The 20,592-nt window shown below is 41.1% G+C and overlaps 1 protein-coding gene across 4 annotated transcripts in view; it reads right to left on the minus strand.

Annotated features, from left to right (window-relative positions):
- astn1 (astrotactin 1) overlaps positions 1-7,062 on the minus strand; it is a 119,397-nt gene extending 112,335 nt beyond the window's left edge. For all 4 annotated transcript variants that reach the window (XM_023819082.2, XM_023819081.2, XM_023819080.2 and 1 more), the window contains exon 1: positions 6,518-7,062. In XM_023819082.2, coding sequence (XP_023674850.1) covers positions 6,518-6,803 — 286 coding nt within the window. In that variant the 5' untranslated portion in view covers positions 6,804-7,062. The remainder of the gene's footprint in view (positions 1-6,517) is intronic.
- Between the last annotated feature and the right edge of the window lie 13,530 nt (positions 7,063-20,592).

Raw genomic sequence — 20,592 nt, forward strand, 5'->3', positions numbered from 1 at the left:
AGCCTGGTACCACCTGACGAATAGATACTGAAAATTAAAATGCAGCTCATTTCAGGCACCTGCCACAGGGAATCCCTGAAATTACACAGTCATTCAAAACATAATTAGATATTATCAAAATTAAGATTTTTATTACCTAAAGCAGGGGCATTTTAAAATAAAAAAGAATAGTGATAGTGTACTGATGTCCATGGGGAAATTGTCTTTTTGCCAATCCTATCTTGCTCTCCACGAGACACACAGACAAAAAGAGGTAACAGCATGTCTGGGGGGTCAGAGCGCAGGGTCAGCCAGCGTGCAGCGTGCAGCATCCCATATAACAATCTTGTTTTATTTCATAATGTTCCTTGCTTGCCCCAGCCTTGTGCCAGATTTGCCTTTGTAAAGTGACTTTGAGTATCTAGAAAAGTGCTATATAAAATAAATGTATTATTATTATTATTATGCAGCATTGGATAGGTGCATAAATGATATTTGTCATCTTTCTTAGCTTATTCTAACCAACCAAATATATCATGGATCACATTTATAAACAAAATATGCTGCCATCCACTAGAAAAAATGTCAGTGATTTAATGCAGTTTTGTATATAAGGAGAACTAGGCCAAAATTCCTCCAAAGTATCACCATGTAACTATATAAAACTTGGTTAGACTCAATAACCACAGTAAGTGCCGTAGCCATTGGTGATACTATAACTGCTGTAACCAAATACAGTGGTACCTTGGTTTTACGAGCATAATTCGTTCCGGAAACATGCTTGTAATCCAAAGCACTCGTATATCAAAGTAAATTTTCCCATTAGAAATAATGGAAACTCATATGAGGAGGGTTATTTTGTAGGACGACTTTCACTATAATTAACGGAATCACTGCTATCTGTTGGCTCACTGGAATCTTTTTCTGTTTGTGCGACTTTAACAAGGAACCCATCCAATGACAGCCTCTATTGCCTCCTTTTCGATTTCGCAAAAATGTGGACATTGCATTGTCGTTAAACAGATTCATCGCTCGCACTGCTACGCCCTTATTCAGGTGGTGCTTTTCTACTAAATTTTGACTATACGAGTGAGGCATGCCGACTGAGACCGAGCATGGGAGACGATTACCCACAATTCCACAGGGTGAGAAAGTGAATAACCATTGGTTCAGTTGTGATGACGTGCACTCAGCATCAAAACAAGAAGCGCACGCATGCGTTTCCTGTTTTGAAGCCGAGTGCACGTAAAAACAAGAAAAACAAGGAGCGCATGTGTGCCATATGATTTTTGATGATACTTGGCGCTCGTAAACCAGGACTTGCTCGGTTTCCAAGTCAAAATTTATTAAAAATCTTTTCTCGTCTTGCGGAACACTCGTAAACCGCGTTACTCGTAATCCGAGGTTCCACTGTACTGAGTTTCAGAGGCATTGTATCAAAATTTTGCTTCCTTTCTTCTTACAAGTTCCCTTTAATCAAATATTTTGTGGTGTTGAATATCTGGCAATACACTGATTGTCAGACATTGTCAAAGACTTTTTCCACAGTGCTTAAGTAGAACATGCAATCCCCACACAAGCAGAACTGGACCGGATTCAACCCAACCCTAGAGGCATGAGGCACTGGTGTTGTACACTGAGGCAATCTGTCTATTTCCTTACAGTTTGTGAAAATAATATCTAAGTTATTTTCACTAACATTCAGCTTGTAGTTAACCTTTTCTCACCAAGAAAAAAAAACCTTCAGTCATTCCTTCACTCTGGAATTCTTCTGCATCAGTCATGACTCTCTGACATCCAAAGGAAAAAAAGAGACAATGCAGTCATGCTTTGACCTACACAGTATACACTTACTTACGTTCCACTGCTCCAGTCTTCAATTAGCACTAATTATAAGGAGTAATTATGTTTCTCATACTTCAGTAGTAGATTGGGTTCAGTTTTATATGATGGGTGTTGGTCATTGGCTCCAGAACATTCAATTGTAGCCTGAAACCTGCCCTTGTACAGGGTTTTGTGGCTTTGGGAGTCACTGGTTTTATGCCACTGGATGCCATAACCAGTTCTATTCAAAATTCATTTTTGGACAAAACAACAGATTAGGTTCCACATGTTATGATGATTTAACAATGTGCAGTACTGTGCAAATGTGAAATATGATGAAAGCTATTTATCTGGATAGTAAGCGTATATTTACCCAAATACAATACAATTTAACATTAGAATACGTGCCAATGATCAGTAACTGTTGTCTCAATGGTTTAGATTTAGATTAGTCTAGATTCAACATTCCCAGTCACACCCTTCCAGGTTACACTATCATTACCCATGTGAGAACTGAAGTCCCCCAGCAGAATAATTTGGTCCCCACGATATAATATAAACTTAATCCACACACACAAGCACGCACGCCACATAATGACATTTTGGTCAATGACGGACCACATAAGATTATAATGGAACTGAAAGCCATCATAATGTCGTACCCCAATGCATTACTGACATGTTTGTGAAGCTGGTGTAAACTAACCTACTATGCTGCCCGTCATACAAAAGTATAGCACATATAATTATGCACAGTACATAATAGTTGATAATGATAATAAACAACCACGTTACTGGGTTATGTATTTGCTATGTACTTTTTATCAATACTTTAGAGTGTACTCTTTCAACTTATAAAAATGTTTACTGTAGGCTATCCTATCTAGGTCTGTGTAAGTATGCTTTATGATGCTTGCACAACCACAAAATCACCTAATGACGCATTTCACAGAACATATCTCTGTCGTTATGTGATGCATGACTGCGTATAGTAATCTATCTGTGTGTGTCTGTGTGCGTGTGCGTTTGGCACAGTGCTGTACATGGCCCAAAATAACTCACTCTTTTTACCATGCATGGATACAAAATTTTAAAAAAAATTAAATGAGTGACATTTTAATTTCAAGAACCATTTGCTCCATGAATTGCACAACTCCTGAAGAACCTACAGTAGATCACATTTGAAATGTTCCACTCATATAATCTAGCTTTTCTAACTTTCTACATGCTGACTCCAAATTCTTCCTTTACATACTTGGTTCACTACTTTCAATTCTAAATGTCAATAGTTAAAGATTTAACAAAATACAGAAGTTCAAAAGGGTGCCCTGAGATAAATTGGCATCCCATCTAGGGTGTACCGTGGCCTGTGCCCCAGAGTTTCACTCCTGTTTCTGGTTTCTCTTAACTGCCAAGCCTACTCAAACAGTCTATCCGGGTCCCTGAGTGTGAGAAATGGTTTGACTTATTTCCATTTATCCCTGTTTTCCCCTGAGTGCCTGATCCTCCTTCTATGTGGAGCTGTGTGTAGGTTCTCCTTATTCCTCCTTCTGTGTGGAGCTGTGTACAGGTTCTCCCTGCTCCTACTTCTTTTGTGGAGCTGTGTGCAGGTTCTCCCAGATCTCCCTTCTGTGTGGAGCTGTGTGCAGGTTCTCCCTGATGCCCCTTCTGTGTGCAACTGTGTGCAGATTCTGCCTGTTCCCCTTACTGTGTGGACCTGTGTGCAGGTTCTCCCAGATCTCCCTTCTGTGTGGAGCTGTGTGCAGGTTCTCCCTGTTCCTCCTTCTGTGTGGAACTGGGCATAGGTTCTCCCTGTTCCCCTTTCTTTGTGGAGTTGTGTACATATTCTCCATGATCCCCCTTCTGTATGGAGCTTTGTGCAGGTTCTCCCTGTTCCTTCTTCTGTGTGGACCTGTGTGCGAGTTCTCCCTGATCCCCCTTCTGTGTGGAGCTGTGTGCAGGTTCTCCCTGTTCCCTCTTCTGTGTGGACCTGTGTGCAGGTTCTCCCTGATCCCCCTTCTGTGTGCAGCTGTGTGCAGGTTCTCCCTGTTCCTCCTTCTGTGTGGAACTGTGCATAGGTTCTCCCTGTTCCTCCTTCTGTGTGGAGCTGTGTGCAGGTTATCCTTGTTCCTCCTTCTGTGTGTAGCTATGTGAAACTTCTCCCTGATCCCCCTTCTGTGTGGAGTTGGGTTCTCCCTGATCTCATTCCCATTGAGCGTGTGCACCAATCTCCCAGTGTCTGTACATGTACCTGCCTTAACCAGCACTCCCAGGACAGACCTGGTTTTGCGACCTTGCTACCGCCCCTGGCTTCGACTCTTCTCCCCCTCCAACCCCCTGTTACCTCAGCCTGACTCCCCCGCCCAAGGTTTTCCTGACTGATGCAGGATTTTTCAGTAATAAAGTGTTTACATTCTGTACTGTTTACTGATTAATAGATATAATTGTTGTGTTTGCTTGTGTTTTTTTTTAATTGCCACTCTACCTCATCTCTCAGCTGGCGTACTCAGAGTCAAAATAAATTGATTAATTTATGAATTATTCAGAATATCCCTGAATGTGTTAGAGGGTGAATAATTCAGATTTAACCCTAAACAGCATACATTTTCCTAACTGAACTGATATACTAAACATCAAAACCACAATTAATCAGTGAACTAACTAATGTGCTAAAAGAAAAAGCTAAAAACTTTCTCTGAACTGCACTGAACTGAAAAATTCACATCACCTAGGTGATCCCAAATCCCATAAAGTTGTGCTTTATGGCATATCTGTAAGAATGTTCCCCCTGGGAATCCTAAAAGCATAAAATACATCTCCCTCAATGTCCACAGCTGGGTTACTATCTGTTTCTGTATATGAATAAAACATTAATATCACCTGAATATCACCTCACCTCAAAACTGTCAAAATATAAATTTTTTCAAACAGCACATGTCAGGCTACTGAAAAGACAAAATCCAATTTAAGCAATTCCATATTGTACATAAAGGGTCGCAATAATCTTTGTCATAATTAGTGACCCCGATTGTGTATTTGTTACTTGTAATCTGTTCCTTCGTCAACCTGTTACCCATTGTACTGTGAAATCATTATAAATTTCTCTCACTCCTGTTGGCACATATCCAATAACAATAAATTACTGGATAAATGTTTGATAAGACCTGTAAGAAGTACGGTTCTTTGATCAGGATGAAGTTTGTGCCTGCTTCTTGATAAACAGGAATAACCTCTATGGACGCAACAGACATGCTATTTAACATGGTCTCCGTCAGTCCAATTCTAGCAGTGAGTAGTGGAGGGACTTGTACAGGTTAATACAGACATTGCTAATAGATGACATTACATTTCAGGATGTGTCACATTCTTTTCCTAAAACCGACTGTTTCCTTTTTACAAAGTTACAAAGGTATTCATGTCTCCTCACATCATCCAAACGCATACAGTTAAACCATACTGGTAATTTTGCTTTCCCCATACTGTGTGAGGGTAAGTGTGTGCGCTGTTATCCTACCCAGGATGGGCACTCTGTTACACCCAGAGCCATCCGAGATAAGATGAAGATTAATCATTGGATTCACTGTTATTTTAAAAAGGGAATGGATTTTGCGTATAAATTAACGTCTTGTTTCTGGTCTTTATACCAGTTCTTCACTGCTTTAATGGATCATTAATGTCATATTCAAGGATTATACCTCACAGCGATCAATCAGGTAAAAGTAAAATGGTGATGTACTTAAGAATCTTCGCACATTACTTTAGTGGCAATTTGTTGGACTAGTAGTGCAGTTTTAGTGTTATATTAACTGACATCTTTACCTTATACATAAACCAAAATCTAAAAACCAATAAAAAGAAACTTCAATTTACCAGACTGCCCACTTGCATTTCAAATGTTCCTGTGTGATGATTTATGCACACAAGTCTATGCATAATAATATACTCTTTTAAGCAACATTAAGCAAGGCAGCGTGGTCAAACACATCTTTTGAAACTTCTTGCACAGCAATAATTTCAAAGTCATTTCAGCTACTGCATTTCTCGCTGTTTACTGTGTGATTTCAAATTTCTTTAAAGCACTGTCGTCATCCTCGACAGACGTTTTGATTTTACGCTTTTGTATATGAAGAATTGTCACATCAGGACCATGGACAGCTACACAGTAGTAAATTACATGTACAGTATGCAATATAACTATGTTGCCAAACAAATAATAGAGGTAAAGAGCATGCACTGATTACATATATAAAATACTAATATATAAAGGAAAGTACTAAATGTTACGTTTAATAAACTTGTAAACAGTGTGACGTGAAAACAGTAAAGTAAATCATATATATATGTATATATATATGATTTATATATATATATATACTTGTCTAGCGATGGTTTGCGATTCCTTGTCTATATGAACTGTTAGTGTTAAATGGAGCTCATCACACCTAATATTGGTTTAAAAAAAAAAAAACAAGTATTACAATCTTTGACATCTTCCGGAAAACTAAATATTTTTATTAGCCTAGTGGAGTTTTTTAAGGCAATACATCTTAAAACCGACTAAGAAAAGCGCGATGTGCAGCAAAATGTAAATCATGCCATCGAGACCTTCCTGAAAATAAATTTGAGAAATACAAGTGATGCGGTGCATTTGCGGGATACAAGGGCCCATACAGAAAAGGAATCGATCGCATTGTTCATCATTATACAAACTCACCTAATACAAAATAAGGAAGCTCGGTGTTTTCCAGGTCGTCCACAACGGCGATCTCTCCTGGAAAATCATTCCGAACAGAGAAGAGGAGCTTAGGCTCGGAGGCCGATGGACTGTGCATGATGCTCAGATCGTTTTCCCGCAAGAAAGGCAACGCCGACACGGTGACACTTTTCATTTTGCATTCGAGATCCTGAGACTGGTCTTCCTCTGTGCTCAAACCCTGCATGCCAACGAGTTTAACGGAGAAAACCCCCAGAAATAGGAGCAATAAATGGGGCTCCATCATGCGACGATCCCAAAATCCGCTGCTGACGAAGCGACCGCTGTCATGCGTGGGGATGCGATGGGAGAAAGGGGCGGTAGGGGAGAAAACGGGTAGGAAATGCAACGGTTTTAACCCGGTCTATAAAATGTATTAATTTCCTTATTACGTTGCATTAGGTTCTATATTAATTTTAACTGGTTTTGCAGCGGATTTCTTCCTGGGCAGCTATACGTGCACCGCATGAGTCACCACGATTTTGGAAGCGATCGCCTGAGGTTGCGGCGGAAGCAGCATGTACAGCATGAAAATGTTAACTTAACTATAAATTGAGTATTTTCTCATTTTTGTTGCTTTTCTGTCATGTCCTGGCTATTATAACAAATAGAAAATATCAACATTTTATGATAAACTTCCAGTTTCTCACCAGGAGTTTAAGCTGGAGATTATATTATAAGTAGAATAATATATCGGTGTATAAAATTGTGGCAATACAGTGCAATTGTACATGAGACACCCCTTCGATGGCTGAAAATGGCTGTAACTACACTGTTTGTGAATGCGTAGTTTGAGGAGGAAATAAACACGATATGACCACCATTGTAGCGCCAGACAATCTGATGGAGATTGGCAAGAAGAGAATTAAATAAAGCAATGAACTAGGGCATGTAGCACAGTGGTAAATATTACGTTTAAGGGCACTAAAACACAGTACTACCAATAAAAAAGAAGTTAGCTCTGTGTTGAAAAAATCATTAAGGTAATTTCATTTTGTCATTGAGGATATATCTATGTTTTGCATGCAAATGCATGTACAAAAAATATATTAAGCCTATATGACTTTTCTTTGGGTAGGCCTAATGTAGTATATAACATTGTTGCAGAGGCATATTCAGTTGTTTAACAACAGTAGCAATTAATGTATAATGTCATAAAGTCACAGCACAACATTTTCATTGAGATAGCCCCGCTTCTACACAGTAGACAGTTTTACATAAAGATGGCAGGATGTCTGCCATCTTTATGCAAGACTGCATTGTCGTACAACACTGTAATTGTCAACATGTGTATTGTGCTCATTTACTTATTAGTGTAGCGGCTCGGCTGGGGAGAGCTTGTAGTGGGGCTCGAATGCCCTGCCAATGGCGACAGTCCTAATCATGTCACCAACAAACCTCTTTAGTGAGACTTCTGGGATTGCTACACTGCCCCCTACTGCATGGAGCCAGTGTTGGGCTGTGAGTTCATTTTTCAATAACAGCTGCTATAAGGGTGGGGGTGGGGGGCAAGGTGCTGATGATAATTTTTACTCCTTGCATTTTTCACATTTAGTCCCAGGTCACACAGTGCACTTCCAACCTCCAGCTATGATTGTATTTTTCCAGATGAAGCCAATAAACCAGGTTTTCCAAAATGTGTCATCCATGGGCCAAATTCCAAAAGCCTTTTTCCTGTTACTTAGCTAGCAAGCTTATGCAACATAGGTAACTACTTAGGCCAGATCAGGAAACATTAATGTCAGATGTTTTTAGCTGGTATTAATATAAATAACAAATAGTTAGCTTAGATAATGTCAAATGCTAGTATTTCCAGTAATCTGTTGTATTTTATTTATTTATATTCCTTTCTCACTGTCCCCCTGGTTCCGCTGGAAGTTCACCATTTATTTCAGGCATTCAAATACACACACACACACACACACACATACAACAATATACATCTAATGCATTTTGTTGTTCTTCTCTGTTGCCAGTATGAGGTAACAGTACTGTGTGTCCGTGCGTGTGTTGGGGTGTGTGTGTGTGTGTGTGTGTGTGTGTGTGTGTGTGTCTGTGCGTGTGTGTGTCTGTGCGTGTGTGTGTGTGTGTGTCCGTGCGTGTGTTGGGGTGTGTGTGTGTGTGTGTGTGTGTGTGTGTTGGGGTGTGTGTGTGTGTGTGTGTGTGTGTGTGTGTGTGTGTCTGTGCGTGTGTGTGTCTGTGCGTGTGTGTGTGTGTGTGTCCGTGCGTGTGTTGGGGTGTGTGTGTGTGTGTGTGTGTGTGTGTGTTGGGGTGTGTGTGTGTGTGTGTGTGTGTGTGTGTTTGTTTGTTTGTGTTCACACAGCCTCACAGACTGGCCTGAATTCAAAGGACTGTTCTGCACACTGGGATTTTTGTTCAGTTAAACTGATGTAACATTGTGTTTTTATAATATATTTGTTCTTGCAGTTGTGTAGTATGAAATGCTTGATTTTCCAATTTTTCCATCAACATTCATTTTTACCAACATAACTAACACTTAAACCATTAAAACAGAAGGAATAGACTCATTTTTAAATTATATGATCAAATAACATACATGTAACATTGGTGTGTCCTGCAAGCAAGAAAATGGAGGACAGGCACAAAGGTGAATGACAAGGGGCTCTATTCAAATTTACATGGGAACAGGGCAAAACAAGGCAGACTGCGAGGGGTCACACAAGCAGGTGAACACGGGGAAAGCACTAGAGCACCTTCACAGAATGACTTTAATGACAGGGTTGGGGAGCACATCACTGGGAAGCACTCTTAGACAGGATTAACAATGGGGCAAACGGGAGGCAGCTGGAGTGATCCACACAAGGGCTGAAACGAGAGGTGAGACAAATGATTAACAGGCATGGCCACATCATTAGGGCCACACCAGGGAGGAAACCGGAGGCTCGAATGCGTAAGGGGTGACACGCATGATGAAAGTATGTAGCTAAAATGATCAAAACATGCTGGATGAACAATGAACAAAAATGTAGGATTATCAACATTGATCATTTATTCAATTAAATTACATTTTATTAACTTAATTTAGGGTAGAAGCAAACCAAATGTATATAGGACTGGTAAAGCAAACCATTGATGTGGTACCAATGTCCACACCAACTAAGTAAATCCAATGGATTTTTTTCAGGGATATGTGTCAACCATAGGATTTTAATTCATAACTGTCTGGAAATCAGAAAACTGCAGAAAGTTTAAGGCTCTCCTTCTCAGGAACATAAGTAGACCCTGTAGCTCATAAATACAATTCATACGCAACACAACAAGAACTTACTGACTTTACATTTATCTTGTGTATTGATTGGGAATGTGAATATTTGAATCGGTGACAAAGGGCAGCCCTGACGGAGTCCAACCCTCACTGGAAACAAGTCTGACTTATTGCCGCCCATGCGGACCAGACTCTGGCACCGGTCATACAGGGACCGAACGACCCTTAAAAGGAAGCCCGGCATCCCATACTCCTGGAGCACCCTCCACAGGACTCCCCGAGGGACACGGTCTAATGCCTTCTCCAAGTCCACAAAACATATGTAGACTGGTTGGGCAAACTCCCATGAACCCTCCAAAACCCTGCGGAGAGTATTGAGCTGGTCCACTGTACCATGGCCAGGGCGAAAACCACACTGCTCCTCCTGAATCCGAGGTTTGACAATCCTGCAGACCTTCCTCTCCAGAACCCCCGAATAGACCATACCAGGGAGGCTGAGGAGTGTGATCCCCCAATGTACTTGTGTAAATGGCAAATAAAGGATCATTTCATTTCAATAATCTCTAAGCCTTATGCCATTTACAACAGCTACCCTAACAGCTGATCAACACAAATCCTCTAGGTGGTGCTTTAATACTGTTCATAAAAGCTAATTTGTGGCTTCTTTCCTGAAAGTACAGAAGATATTTCTTGAAATTAATGTAATTCTATACTGGCAACCCCAGACGCATACCCAATCTAGAGCAACTCCACTCCAGGCTCTTACAGGAACCCAAACCAATGCAGGTCTTGGTTTGGATAGCTTCCCAGGAGAGTTTTATACACAAGATAGTCAGGCAAACTTCCAAAACTCCCCGTACATATGAATGCAGACTTCTCATTCTTAAAAATTAGACTACATTCTGTACAGCACATTCAAAAATGGCGTTATCATAAACTGAATTCTTACTCTCTGGTTTCATAGTCTCCTGTAGTATCATGTCTGCCTGCCCTATTTCTCTTTGTTATCATCACAGCAGCCTTCGCTATATAAATTCAGTAAACAACGCAATAAACCCCTAAACTGTGTGACAGGTGAGGAGGCACAGGAGGCAATGGTGCAGGCAAATGCCCCCTTGGGGGGCAAGGATTATTTAGCAAATGAGGGGAAATGTGCCAAAGGGTGATGGCAATAAAGGGGCCACGCTCAGCAGGTCAGGGGGAAGCAGCTAGCTTGGTTAGCCATGTGGGGTTCTCAGGGTATGGGGGTGCACCAGACCTAGGTTAGCCATGTGGGGTTCTGGGCACTATGTCCTCAGGGTATGGGGGTGCACCAGACCTAGGTTAGCCATGTGGGGTTCTGGGCACTATGTCCTCAGGGTATGGGGGTGCACCAGACCTAGGTTAGCCATGTGGGGTTCTGGGCACTATGTCCTCAGGGTATGGGGGTGCACCAGACCTAGGTTAGCCATGTGGGGTTCTGGGCACTATGTCCTCAGGGTATGGGGGTGCACCAGACCTAGGTTAGCCATGTGGGGTTCTGGGCACTATGTCCTCAGGGTATGGGGGTGCACCAGACCTAGGTTAGCCATGTGGGGTTCTGGGCACTATGTCCTCAGGGTATGGGGGTGCACCAGACCTAGGTTATCCATGTGAGGATCTGGGCACCACGTCTTGGGTCCAGTCTCATTCACTAATGAATTTTCACAAATTAATTTAAGATCTAATATATTTCATATGATTCTGAATTTGGTCAGCTGCCAATCAGCTCCATTTCCTTGCTGTCATGTCATCCAGGGGTACTTAGTACTCTTAATCCAGCCCTGAGAAGCACCTCTTCCCCCAAAAGAGAAGGCTCTGGTCCTTTGTTACATTTGGGCTCAGCTATGAAATGGCAGCCCCTTCAGGGTTCTCCTTCTCCAAGCTGTCTATGGTGGCAGAAAAAGCTCTAACACTGGCCTTTCTGCTCACCCTTCCCAGCATAGGCTTTAAGCCCAGGGCTGGACCACCAGCCCTGCCTGTTAACATTCCTCAGACGTGGTTTCTGGACTGACCATGAGGAAGCAGTTGTTACTATTCCCGTGCATGGTGGTGATCGCCCCCTACTGGTGCATGGTGAGCAGCAAACTGAATTCCTAGGGATGCATTCAGCGATGCATTCAGATCCTATCCAACTCTAATTAAGAGTTCAGCTACAGACTGCTGAGCATCATGTTGACAATGACGGCAGAAAATCTCCAGCAAAGGCACTTTAATTGAAACTTCAGTGGCATAAAAATTTGATGCTTAATGCATAATATTAACAAAAGATATGCTAGTTAATACTGAGCCAGTACTCTCCAGTGATAGCAGTATATGTGCAGGCAGCTAATGAGAAAAGCAGCAGCTCTGGCAGTGCCTGATAATGAACTCCTACAGTCCGGCACGTCCTGTTCTGTGGATGCTGGTATTACCCCGAATTACAGCCACAGGGACAGCAACTCCCCTCAAGTCAGCACATCCACATCAAACTGAGAAAAAAAAAGCCAGAGCTTGTTTGGCCTCCTATTGCCACATGTCTCTCCTGACCCACGACAGCATTTTCACTGGTCTTTAACCTGAGGTTCCAGCCATGTCTTCATTGGTCAGCTGTCAGTGATGCAGTGATAACACACATCTGTAAGGTTTACTAGAAGATCTTAACCAGTGCACACTGTACATCCGAGACATTAAGAGTCCATTCAGTCAACAATGGAAATCATATTAACCCTGATATCAACCCAAGTGAGATGTTTACTCACATGGTATTACATTCGTTATTAACTGATATGAGCTTTAGGTGTTTGTCACTCGGATACTATGTTACCATATCATAGCTATAGCTATACTATGCTAAATGGCAAGCTATTCAGTATTTAACTGCCTACTAATTTCCCATAAGATTCCCATAAGCTATGCAACACAGCAGACCAGAGTCAAGAACACCATTACACTACCCCAAGAAATACATTAAAAAAATCTAACCAACCATATACTATCCTTACCAGCCATGATCAAAGAATAATGATTTGTATGCTTACAGAGATCATTTTTAAAAATTACTACTCAGTTTACTTAATTTATTTTTTTGAAGTGTAGTGTGTGTGTGGGGGGGGGGGGGGGGGCTGGCTGAGTGAGAAAATGAGCTAGCAGGAAATGAGTCAACTTATGAAAGTTCACATATAAGCAAATAAAGGTTTTTCATAATTCCTCCTGCACAATGTGTTTTTGTTTTATTTGTCTAAATGTGAAATGTGAAATTGTGAAGTTTGGTTGTAGTAGCTTCTGTGCATAGACTTGTATGAGTTTTGTGTGATTACCTACAGACGACTGGAACTGGGTTGAGTACCTGGGTCCAGTCTGGAAAGCCACAGCTTCCAGTATGCCACCACACCTCAAACAGCTTTGAGCAATATGCATGTTGTACACATGTAGGTGTGGGAGTAAATACAAGCATTTGGTCACCTGATTCTTCTGCCAGTCTTCCCTAATTAAAGATGCCACCATTTGTATAATTAGACATGGATAACACAGTGGGGTACTACTTGAACTGGAAAATAACAAAGGATTAAACAATCTAACTTAGATGGATGGATCTATCTATCTATCTATCTGTAGATCTTCTGCCATTATGTTATTTTTTTAGTCAAAACACATGACAAAAGAAATTGTAGTTACCAGTTAGGAGGAGCTATAGGGAGGCAGAGCTTGGCCAGCAACATCCCTACAGAAACCCCCCAGGAAATGGCACAGGTCACTATATCTCCAGCACCCCTGTCTTGATGCATTTTTATAGTGTAGGCTGGAAATGAATACCACAGCTCCATGTACTGTCAGTGGAATGAGTATCTGGCTGTAGTTCAGGAGATTCAGGAGATGCTGGGAAAAGGTCAAATGACGCTCACCCTTGTTGAGAAATGGCTGTAGCAGCCTCCTCTTACATCCGTCTCAGAAGCACACTGTCCCTTGGACATTGTGGTTTTCCTGGACATGGGGCAGCACCCAGTAGGCCTCAGCCTGGCCTTCTATGGACAGCACAGACTCCATGAGGCCCCTAATACAGCCCCAACATACCCCGCAGCTCTTCTGCTTTATGATCCAGCAGCACATTAAGGAAAGGCTCACACAGGGTGGCTGTCTCCCTTCGAGAGTGTAGTATCTTTTTGTCTTGCTGGTGAAAGATGAGAGCGCCGATCATTGCTCTGTGGTGAGATGCCGTAACACCCCAGTCACCCAAAACACAGTCCAGGGTACCTGTCTGTGGTTAATGTTTCTGGGATTCAGCACCACTTAGAGAAGCACATGACACGGGGATTTCAGAACTGATACAGGCTTTATTTGTGGCATGTCACAGACATTGTTATGCAATGCCTGGCATTGTGCGGGATGATTACTTACATACCAAACATAATCACTCTAGTAAAGAACTTTTCAGTTAATCCAGAAATTTATTTACTTAAATAAATAAACAGTTTTGAGGTCAAATGTTTTATCACTATTATCTTATTTCATTCTTTGTTTCTCTTGCATGTTTCTTTAAAATTCACTTTATAGAAGGGTCAGATTTGACTTTGCATTTTTGAATGACTATAGATTTAATCTTTAAATTGTGTGAATGTATTGTGTTAATTTGGAAGACAGCAGTGATGCTTTTATGGGTTCACCAATAATTAAACTGTGCATCAAATTTCCCAATGGAAGTTTTCAGTCTTTCATGTATAGATGGACCCTCAAATTAAACTGCAGCACTGACAATAAGAACAAAACAATCTAAAAAGATTCAGATGTACTTCGCCTTGCCTTCAAAGGTAGGTCATGTCTGATTCTTCGTATCTCTATTTTAAAGGGAGGCTAAGAGAATGTTAGGGGGACCGTTCATCATGCAGATCGTGCGTATGTATATCTTCTGTCTTGCCCCCCTCCCCCCCTCTCCATCCCTCCCCCAACCCTAATCCCTCTCTCCTCGCATTCCTATCTGGAGCAGACATGCAGATACCTATCACAGTCAGGGAGACGTGGCCGCCAGAGTCATTCAGCGAGATCTTGATGAAAAGAGAGACACTCTACACCAGCATGGAGTTTTCGGCCTGGAGGACACCTGGCTACATTCCTCCGAGCTGGGGGCCTTTGGGATGCTGAAATGGGGCCATGAGAAGAGGCACAGCAGGAAGGGGCGCAAACATGAGGCAAATAAAAGGCCACATTCCTAGCTGGGCTCAGCTGTTAAGCTGTTGATGTGATCACTAAGAGCCATCCCAGCTGGGAGCCTTTTATAGCATGATGTGGACTTTCACATACTGTACCTCATGAATATAGTTTAATATTCATTTGATTTAATGAGGGGAGGTGTACTGGTTTCAATGAGAGGTGCTTTTCAGCCATATTTATAGATCTGACTAAAACTCCGAAGGAGAGCAAGACGGCCTCCAACATTTGTCCCCAACATTATTTCAAAATAACTTTCAATCGGTTGATGTCACAAGACACAAAATATGCATTTTGTCTTTATTCTAAAAATGGCTTATATGTGTACAAGTGAGTAAAAAAAAGATATGATCTAAAAAGTGAGACTGTAATTTATGAAGGATAATATTTCCTAGTTTCCCAAAAACATTTTTTGTTTGACTAGAGCAACAAAACAGCTAAGAGTCATTGACTGGCTTTATTTTATGGCTGATTGGGTGATTCAGAGCCTTCTTGTGATTGGATACATACTGCAGAACAAAGGCAGTTGCAGTGCACAGTTATATAAGACATGGGATTTTAATGGTTTTGTTTTACACAGCTAATTGCACTGTATGAGGAACAGCATTTGTTTATATGGTAAACAACAAATGGACAGTAATCCACTAGAGGCAGGGGGGGTTTTTCGGTTAAATGATATGGTCACAAAACCTATAGTTACATCAGAAACTAAAAAGAGTTGCGGTGAAAGTAACTAAGGTCCTTCTTGATTACACCATAACATCAGACAGCTGCTACAGTTTATTAAGATAAAACGTTAAGAATAGTCCTCTGAGAATTAGATGACCTGACAGATTAGATATATGCTATTCAGATTAGCTGAATATGCTAACGCAATGCACTTCTTTTTATAATCAGTAAACAAGATAAAGTTAAAGTGCTGCCATGGTTCTTATCCCATCAGTCCTTAGTGTAATATTACCATTACCTCCCACCCAAGCCCCCAAGAGGTCTCCTTCCTAATGTTGATCACTCAGGATATATTTTGTATTTCCCACTTTGCCCGTGACAATATAACAATTTATACTTCCGGCACATTCTAAGTACCCGCAATATGGCTTTTTGAAATTAAGGCATTAGATAGGATCTGGCTGTAACGTAAGCTATGACATTTTACTATTGCAAAAAAAGCAGCTTAAATTCAGTCATTACACATTCATAGTGCTAATTTAAAGGGAGTTTCAGAATCAGCCTATCAAACTGAATGACCTCACTCTCCGCTGATAGAATAAGGAAGGATAGTAGAGTCAGTAAAGTCACAATAAAACCATACTTGTATAACACATTGTTGGGTCACAAAGATAATATATTACGAATGCTTCTTTTGCAACACATCTTCACCAGGAAATGAACAGGCATCATTGTTTTGTGTATCTTTAATTTATACCTGCTCTAGCATGACCCCAGGCTTCCACATATTACAGTTTAAAAAGCCTTCATTTGAAACTAGCTACATGCCTACACATTTCAACTAGTGAGTCTTCATCAACAATTATACGAAGAACAATGAGAAATGATAAAGGATCCGTAGTTCCTTGATTTACAAAGAATTCAAGGTCAAATTCTCTGAAAGCAGCATTCAGCACGCAAGTAAAGCAGTTGAAAAATACTGGTTACATTACAGTCTTGGGTCTGGTGCAATAAAAAGTGGAGTGACACCACAACTTAATTTGTCCTGTTCATTTATTAGGATAGGAAACTGTGTCGGGATCCAACTAGACAAAATAACATAAAAAACGGCTAACTATGTTGTCACGGTGCACGCAGGCACAGAGCGGGGAAGCAGGCACAGAGAAGTTGGGTGAAGACAGGGTTTATTAGGGGACACCACATTCAGGAACACGGAACGACGTCAATGACCGGACTAGGGAAACAGCCTCTGACATGGACGTAAATAAACCACAGTAATCAACAGGACTTGAAACAGTTGGGAACACAGGGATTCCACACGAGGTAGAGAGGGGGGTGTGACACACGGGAGGGTCTGCACGATCGGGGCATGACACTATGGAGTTTAACCTAAACAAACAAAATGTGAAATGGAAATAGACAAAACATCTGTAACTTCCAAAAACAGTGAGAACCAAAATCACACTCACTACTTCCTGGATACTTACAATATATACAATATTTACTGATATACACAAGGTACTTACAGAAAAGATCTAAGTAAGTTAAGGTGCTTATTTTTTCATATTTATTCACTGAATTTATTAATTTATGGAGCTGGATGGAACAATATTAGCACCAATTTTGAAGATGTTAAATTTTCTCTGAGTAATGGACACCATCTGCAAAGAGGCGGTATTACATGCCGTGAGATATCTGACTACATCAAAATAGTTGTGACTAAACCAGTATAAACACAGCTGCTGCACGCATGTGTGGCATTGACACCATCCCATAGGCACTGCAACTAACTGCCAAGGCCCAAGGCCTCCCTCCAGCAGAAGGTTACTTGTGTCTAATGGGCTGTCCAAACCAATTTAACATATCAATAATTAGTGATGGGGACGAGACTGCTGATATTGAGTTCCAAATCTAGACCAAGACTAAGTAGCACACACCCTGTCCCTACAGCAAGGGAGGGGGTTCCCAACAATGAAACTTGCCCAGCTGAGAGACAGGGATCAATCATGCCTTAGGGAAAATAAGATACAAATTGCATATAACTAATTATAAATAATGACTGACACTCACAACTTGTCTCTTCTGAAGGGAATTCCAAGGCAGCATTACACTCTGGGACCATCTTTTCAGATATAAATAACTTCCTCCACTATGTCCACATCAACCCCCAGGATTGAAACAGGGGTCACTGGTTTTTTGGTTCTCCTAAAGTCCACAATCAATTCCTTTGTGTTTGTCATGTTCAGCTGCAGATGATTCTGCTCGCACCACGTAACAAAGGAATCCACCACAGCCTGGTCTCATCACCACCACTGATGCATCCAACCACCGCAAAATCATCAGAAAACTTCTGAAGATGACAGGTTTCTGTGCAGTGGCTGAAGTCCATGGTGTGGAGCCCTATTATTCAAATCACGGTCCTCAAGGTCCGAGCACTGCTGTTTTTCCAGCCTTCCTTTACCTGTGAGCCAGGTGTGAAGCCTCTGACCAATCAGAATCAGTAAGTATTAAACTAACTACCTGGGAGAACTGAAAACAAGGCCTGGATTTGGAATCGAGGTCCAGATTTGAAGAGCCCTAGTGTAGAGGATGAATAGGAAGGGAGAGAGGACAGTCCCTTGTGGTTCCCCGGTGTTGCTGACCGCCACATACCTTAAAAGGTACAACCACAAAGGTACAGCCCCAGTGACAAGCAAAGGTACAAATTTTTACCCTTTTTTTTGAAAGTGTAACTGTAAAACAGAACAAATTCTTATATAATAGCTACATAGTTTTCTTTGATCTGCTAAGGCTCAGCACTGTATACCTGCCACACATAATTCCCATTTAAAACCACCATATATAGTTAATCTGTGATCTTATTAAAAATAAACCATCTATAAACATATCAAAACTCAACTGTTGCATATGTTCCAAAGGAGTCTCAGGGATTATTTAATTGAGCAACACGCAGCCAAGAGTTTCAGCTCTTGCAAAATACTAAGCAGCAGCCATCAGAAAAAAACAAAGTTCAAAGTCCAGAAGTATTATATCACTGCCTCATATCTGAAGGTATACATTACTTAAAAGGAACAAGGAAGATTGAAACCAGACTAAGGTGAACCCAAAAACAATAGATGGTGAAGTGGAACAACGTTCTTTTCGCCCATGACACCAGGTCACACATTTGGAAACTGTGATCAAGGAACATTTAGAGAACCTTGATGTATGTGAGTAACATGATGCTCCTTCTGTTTGAGTTCTTCTGCAACAACACAAACTGCAGAGCAACAGAGTTAAAAAGCCCAACTGAAACTGCTGGCCTGAAAGTTGATGTCAAGCAGAACAGCCTTTAGGGAAGAGCGATGGACACTGAGCCTGGAGGCAATGACATGGTCTATCAAATTGTCTATCTGAAATCATAGACTGACTGTGCGTGTCAGAAAGGTAAGTCAGCCAGCAAGAGTACCATCTGTTATCACTAACAGCTCCCACAAGACTGCAGCCCTGTCCGAACTAAAATGCCGCATGGAACAATTAGGCAATAGGACTATAACGATCTGCTGCCTCACAAGCCAGCTGCTGGGGAAGAGCGTATATCACTACAAACTGCAGGCAGAAATAGTTTTGCTAGAACTTGCAAGACACCTAATAAAGCATGTAAGTTTAGGCATTTTCTTCAATTTATATATCAAAATATGTGATTTTATACTTTGGTTCCTTGAGTTGTCTAAATAATTATAGAGTATGATTCCTCTGTGCAGCAATGGGCTTAATACATTGTAAAGGTGCAGAGATAAAGGTCAAGACGTTGGAATGCAAAAGCAGATGTGCAGCAGGTGACCTTCAGAATGCAAATCTGAATAAAGGCACAACCAAAAAACAGTTTATCAGTCAAAACGCGCTGTGTCCTTAAAACAGACAACAGTTTTGAACTTCAGAGAGAAAAGATTCAAGACTTTTTGAAGCAAAGGAGCATCTGTAGAGAGTTTCTGCTTGGCTTGGGTATATCTCCAAGTTTGCAGCTTTCTGAAAAATGATGGTCCTGTAGTACCAGCAACTCTGAGTTAGGCAGTCAATCCCCAAATGTCCCTGAATAGAAAGCATACAGAAGAACTCTCCTGATAACTGACTGTGACTGTAAAAACAGCCCAGAGCAAACCACGTAAGGAGACAATCAGGGGCGTAGGGGGTCGGAAGGGGTATTTAGGCTTATGTCCCCACCTTCTTGAGTTAGCGCACCTCCCATAATCCTTTGATGTCTAGCAGCAAAACTCAGGGCACTGGAGTTGAGTACAAAACTTGAAAAAAGAGCTACAAAAAAAACTAGGCTTTTGCACAGGAAGGAATTCGTTCCAATCATTGAGTTGCACCCTGGCCTTCCCAACAAGGAATAGCGCATTTAACCTGCCCTGGGCCAAATACCGATGAAGTTAGTGGCTGTGACCTGAGGAGAACTAGTCGGAAACAGATTATAAAACAAAGACCCAGTGCTTTGTTTCTCAGAATCACAGAGCAACAACATCTACTTGGAAATAATGACAATGTCTGCTCACAGTAAGAGAAAAAAATGCTCTCATACAAATGTGTATACATATTTGCATGATCTTTATTTTCTTGGCCTAATATGAAGAATTTTTTTAATGTACTTATTGTCATACAAGGTCTACTACACAAGCAATCAGAATCAGAATACCTTCAAAACTATTGTCATTCTATTGATACAGTTTATTCTGTTTATGCTGATACACCATTATTAATTAACACTGTCTACATACAATCAGGCACCATGTGTCTTTGTTACTCATTTTGTTACTTGCTCTCTGTAAATCGCAATGTGGTCCTGGGGTAGTATTATTTTGTGCCACTGTAAACCTGTTTATGGATGGTATGACAATAAAGCCCACTAGGCTTGACTTGAATACCTTTGCTGTAGTTTACATTATTTATATTGCTAATT

The sequence above is a fragment of the Paramormyrops kingsleyae genome, chromosome 21, assembly GCF_048594095.1.
Source record: "Paramormyrops kingsleyae isolate MSU_618 chromosome 21, PKINGS_0.4, whole genome shotgun sequence".
Lineage (NCBI taxonomy): Eukaryota > Metazoa > Chordata > Actinopteri > Osteoglossiformes > Mormyridae > Paramormyrops > Paramormyrops kingsleyae.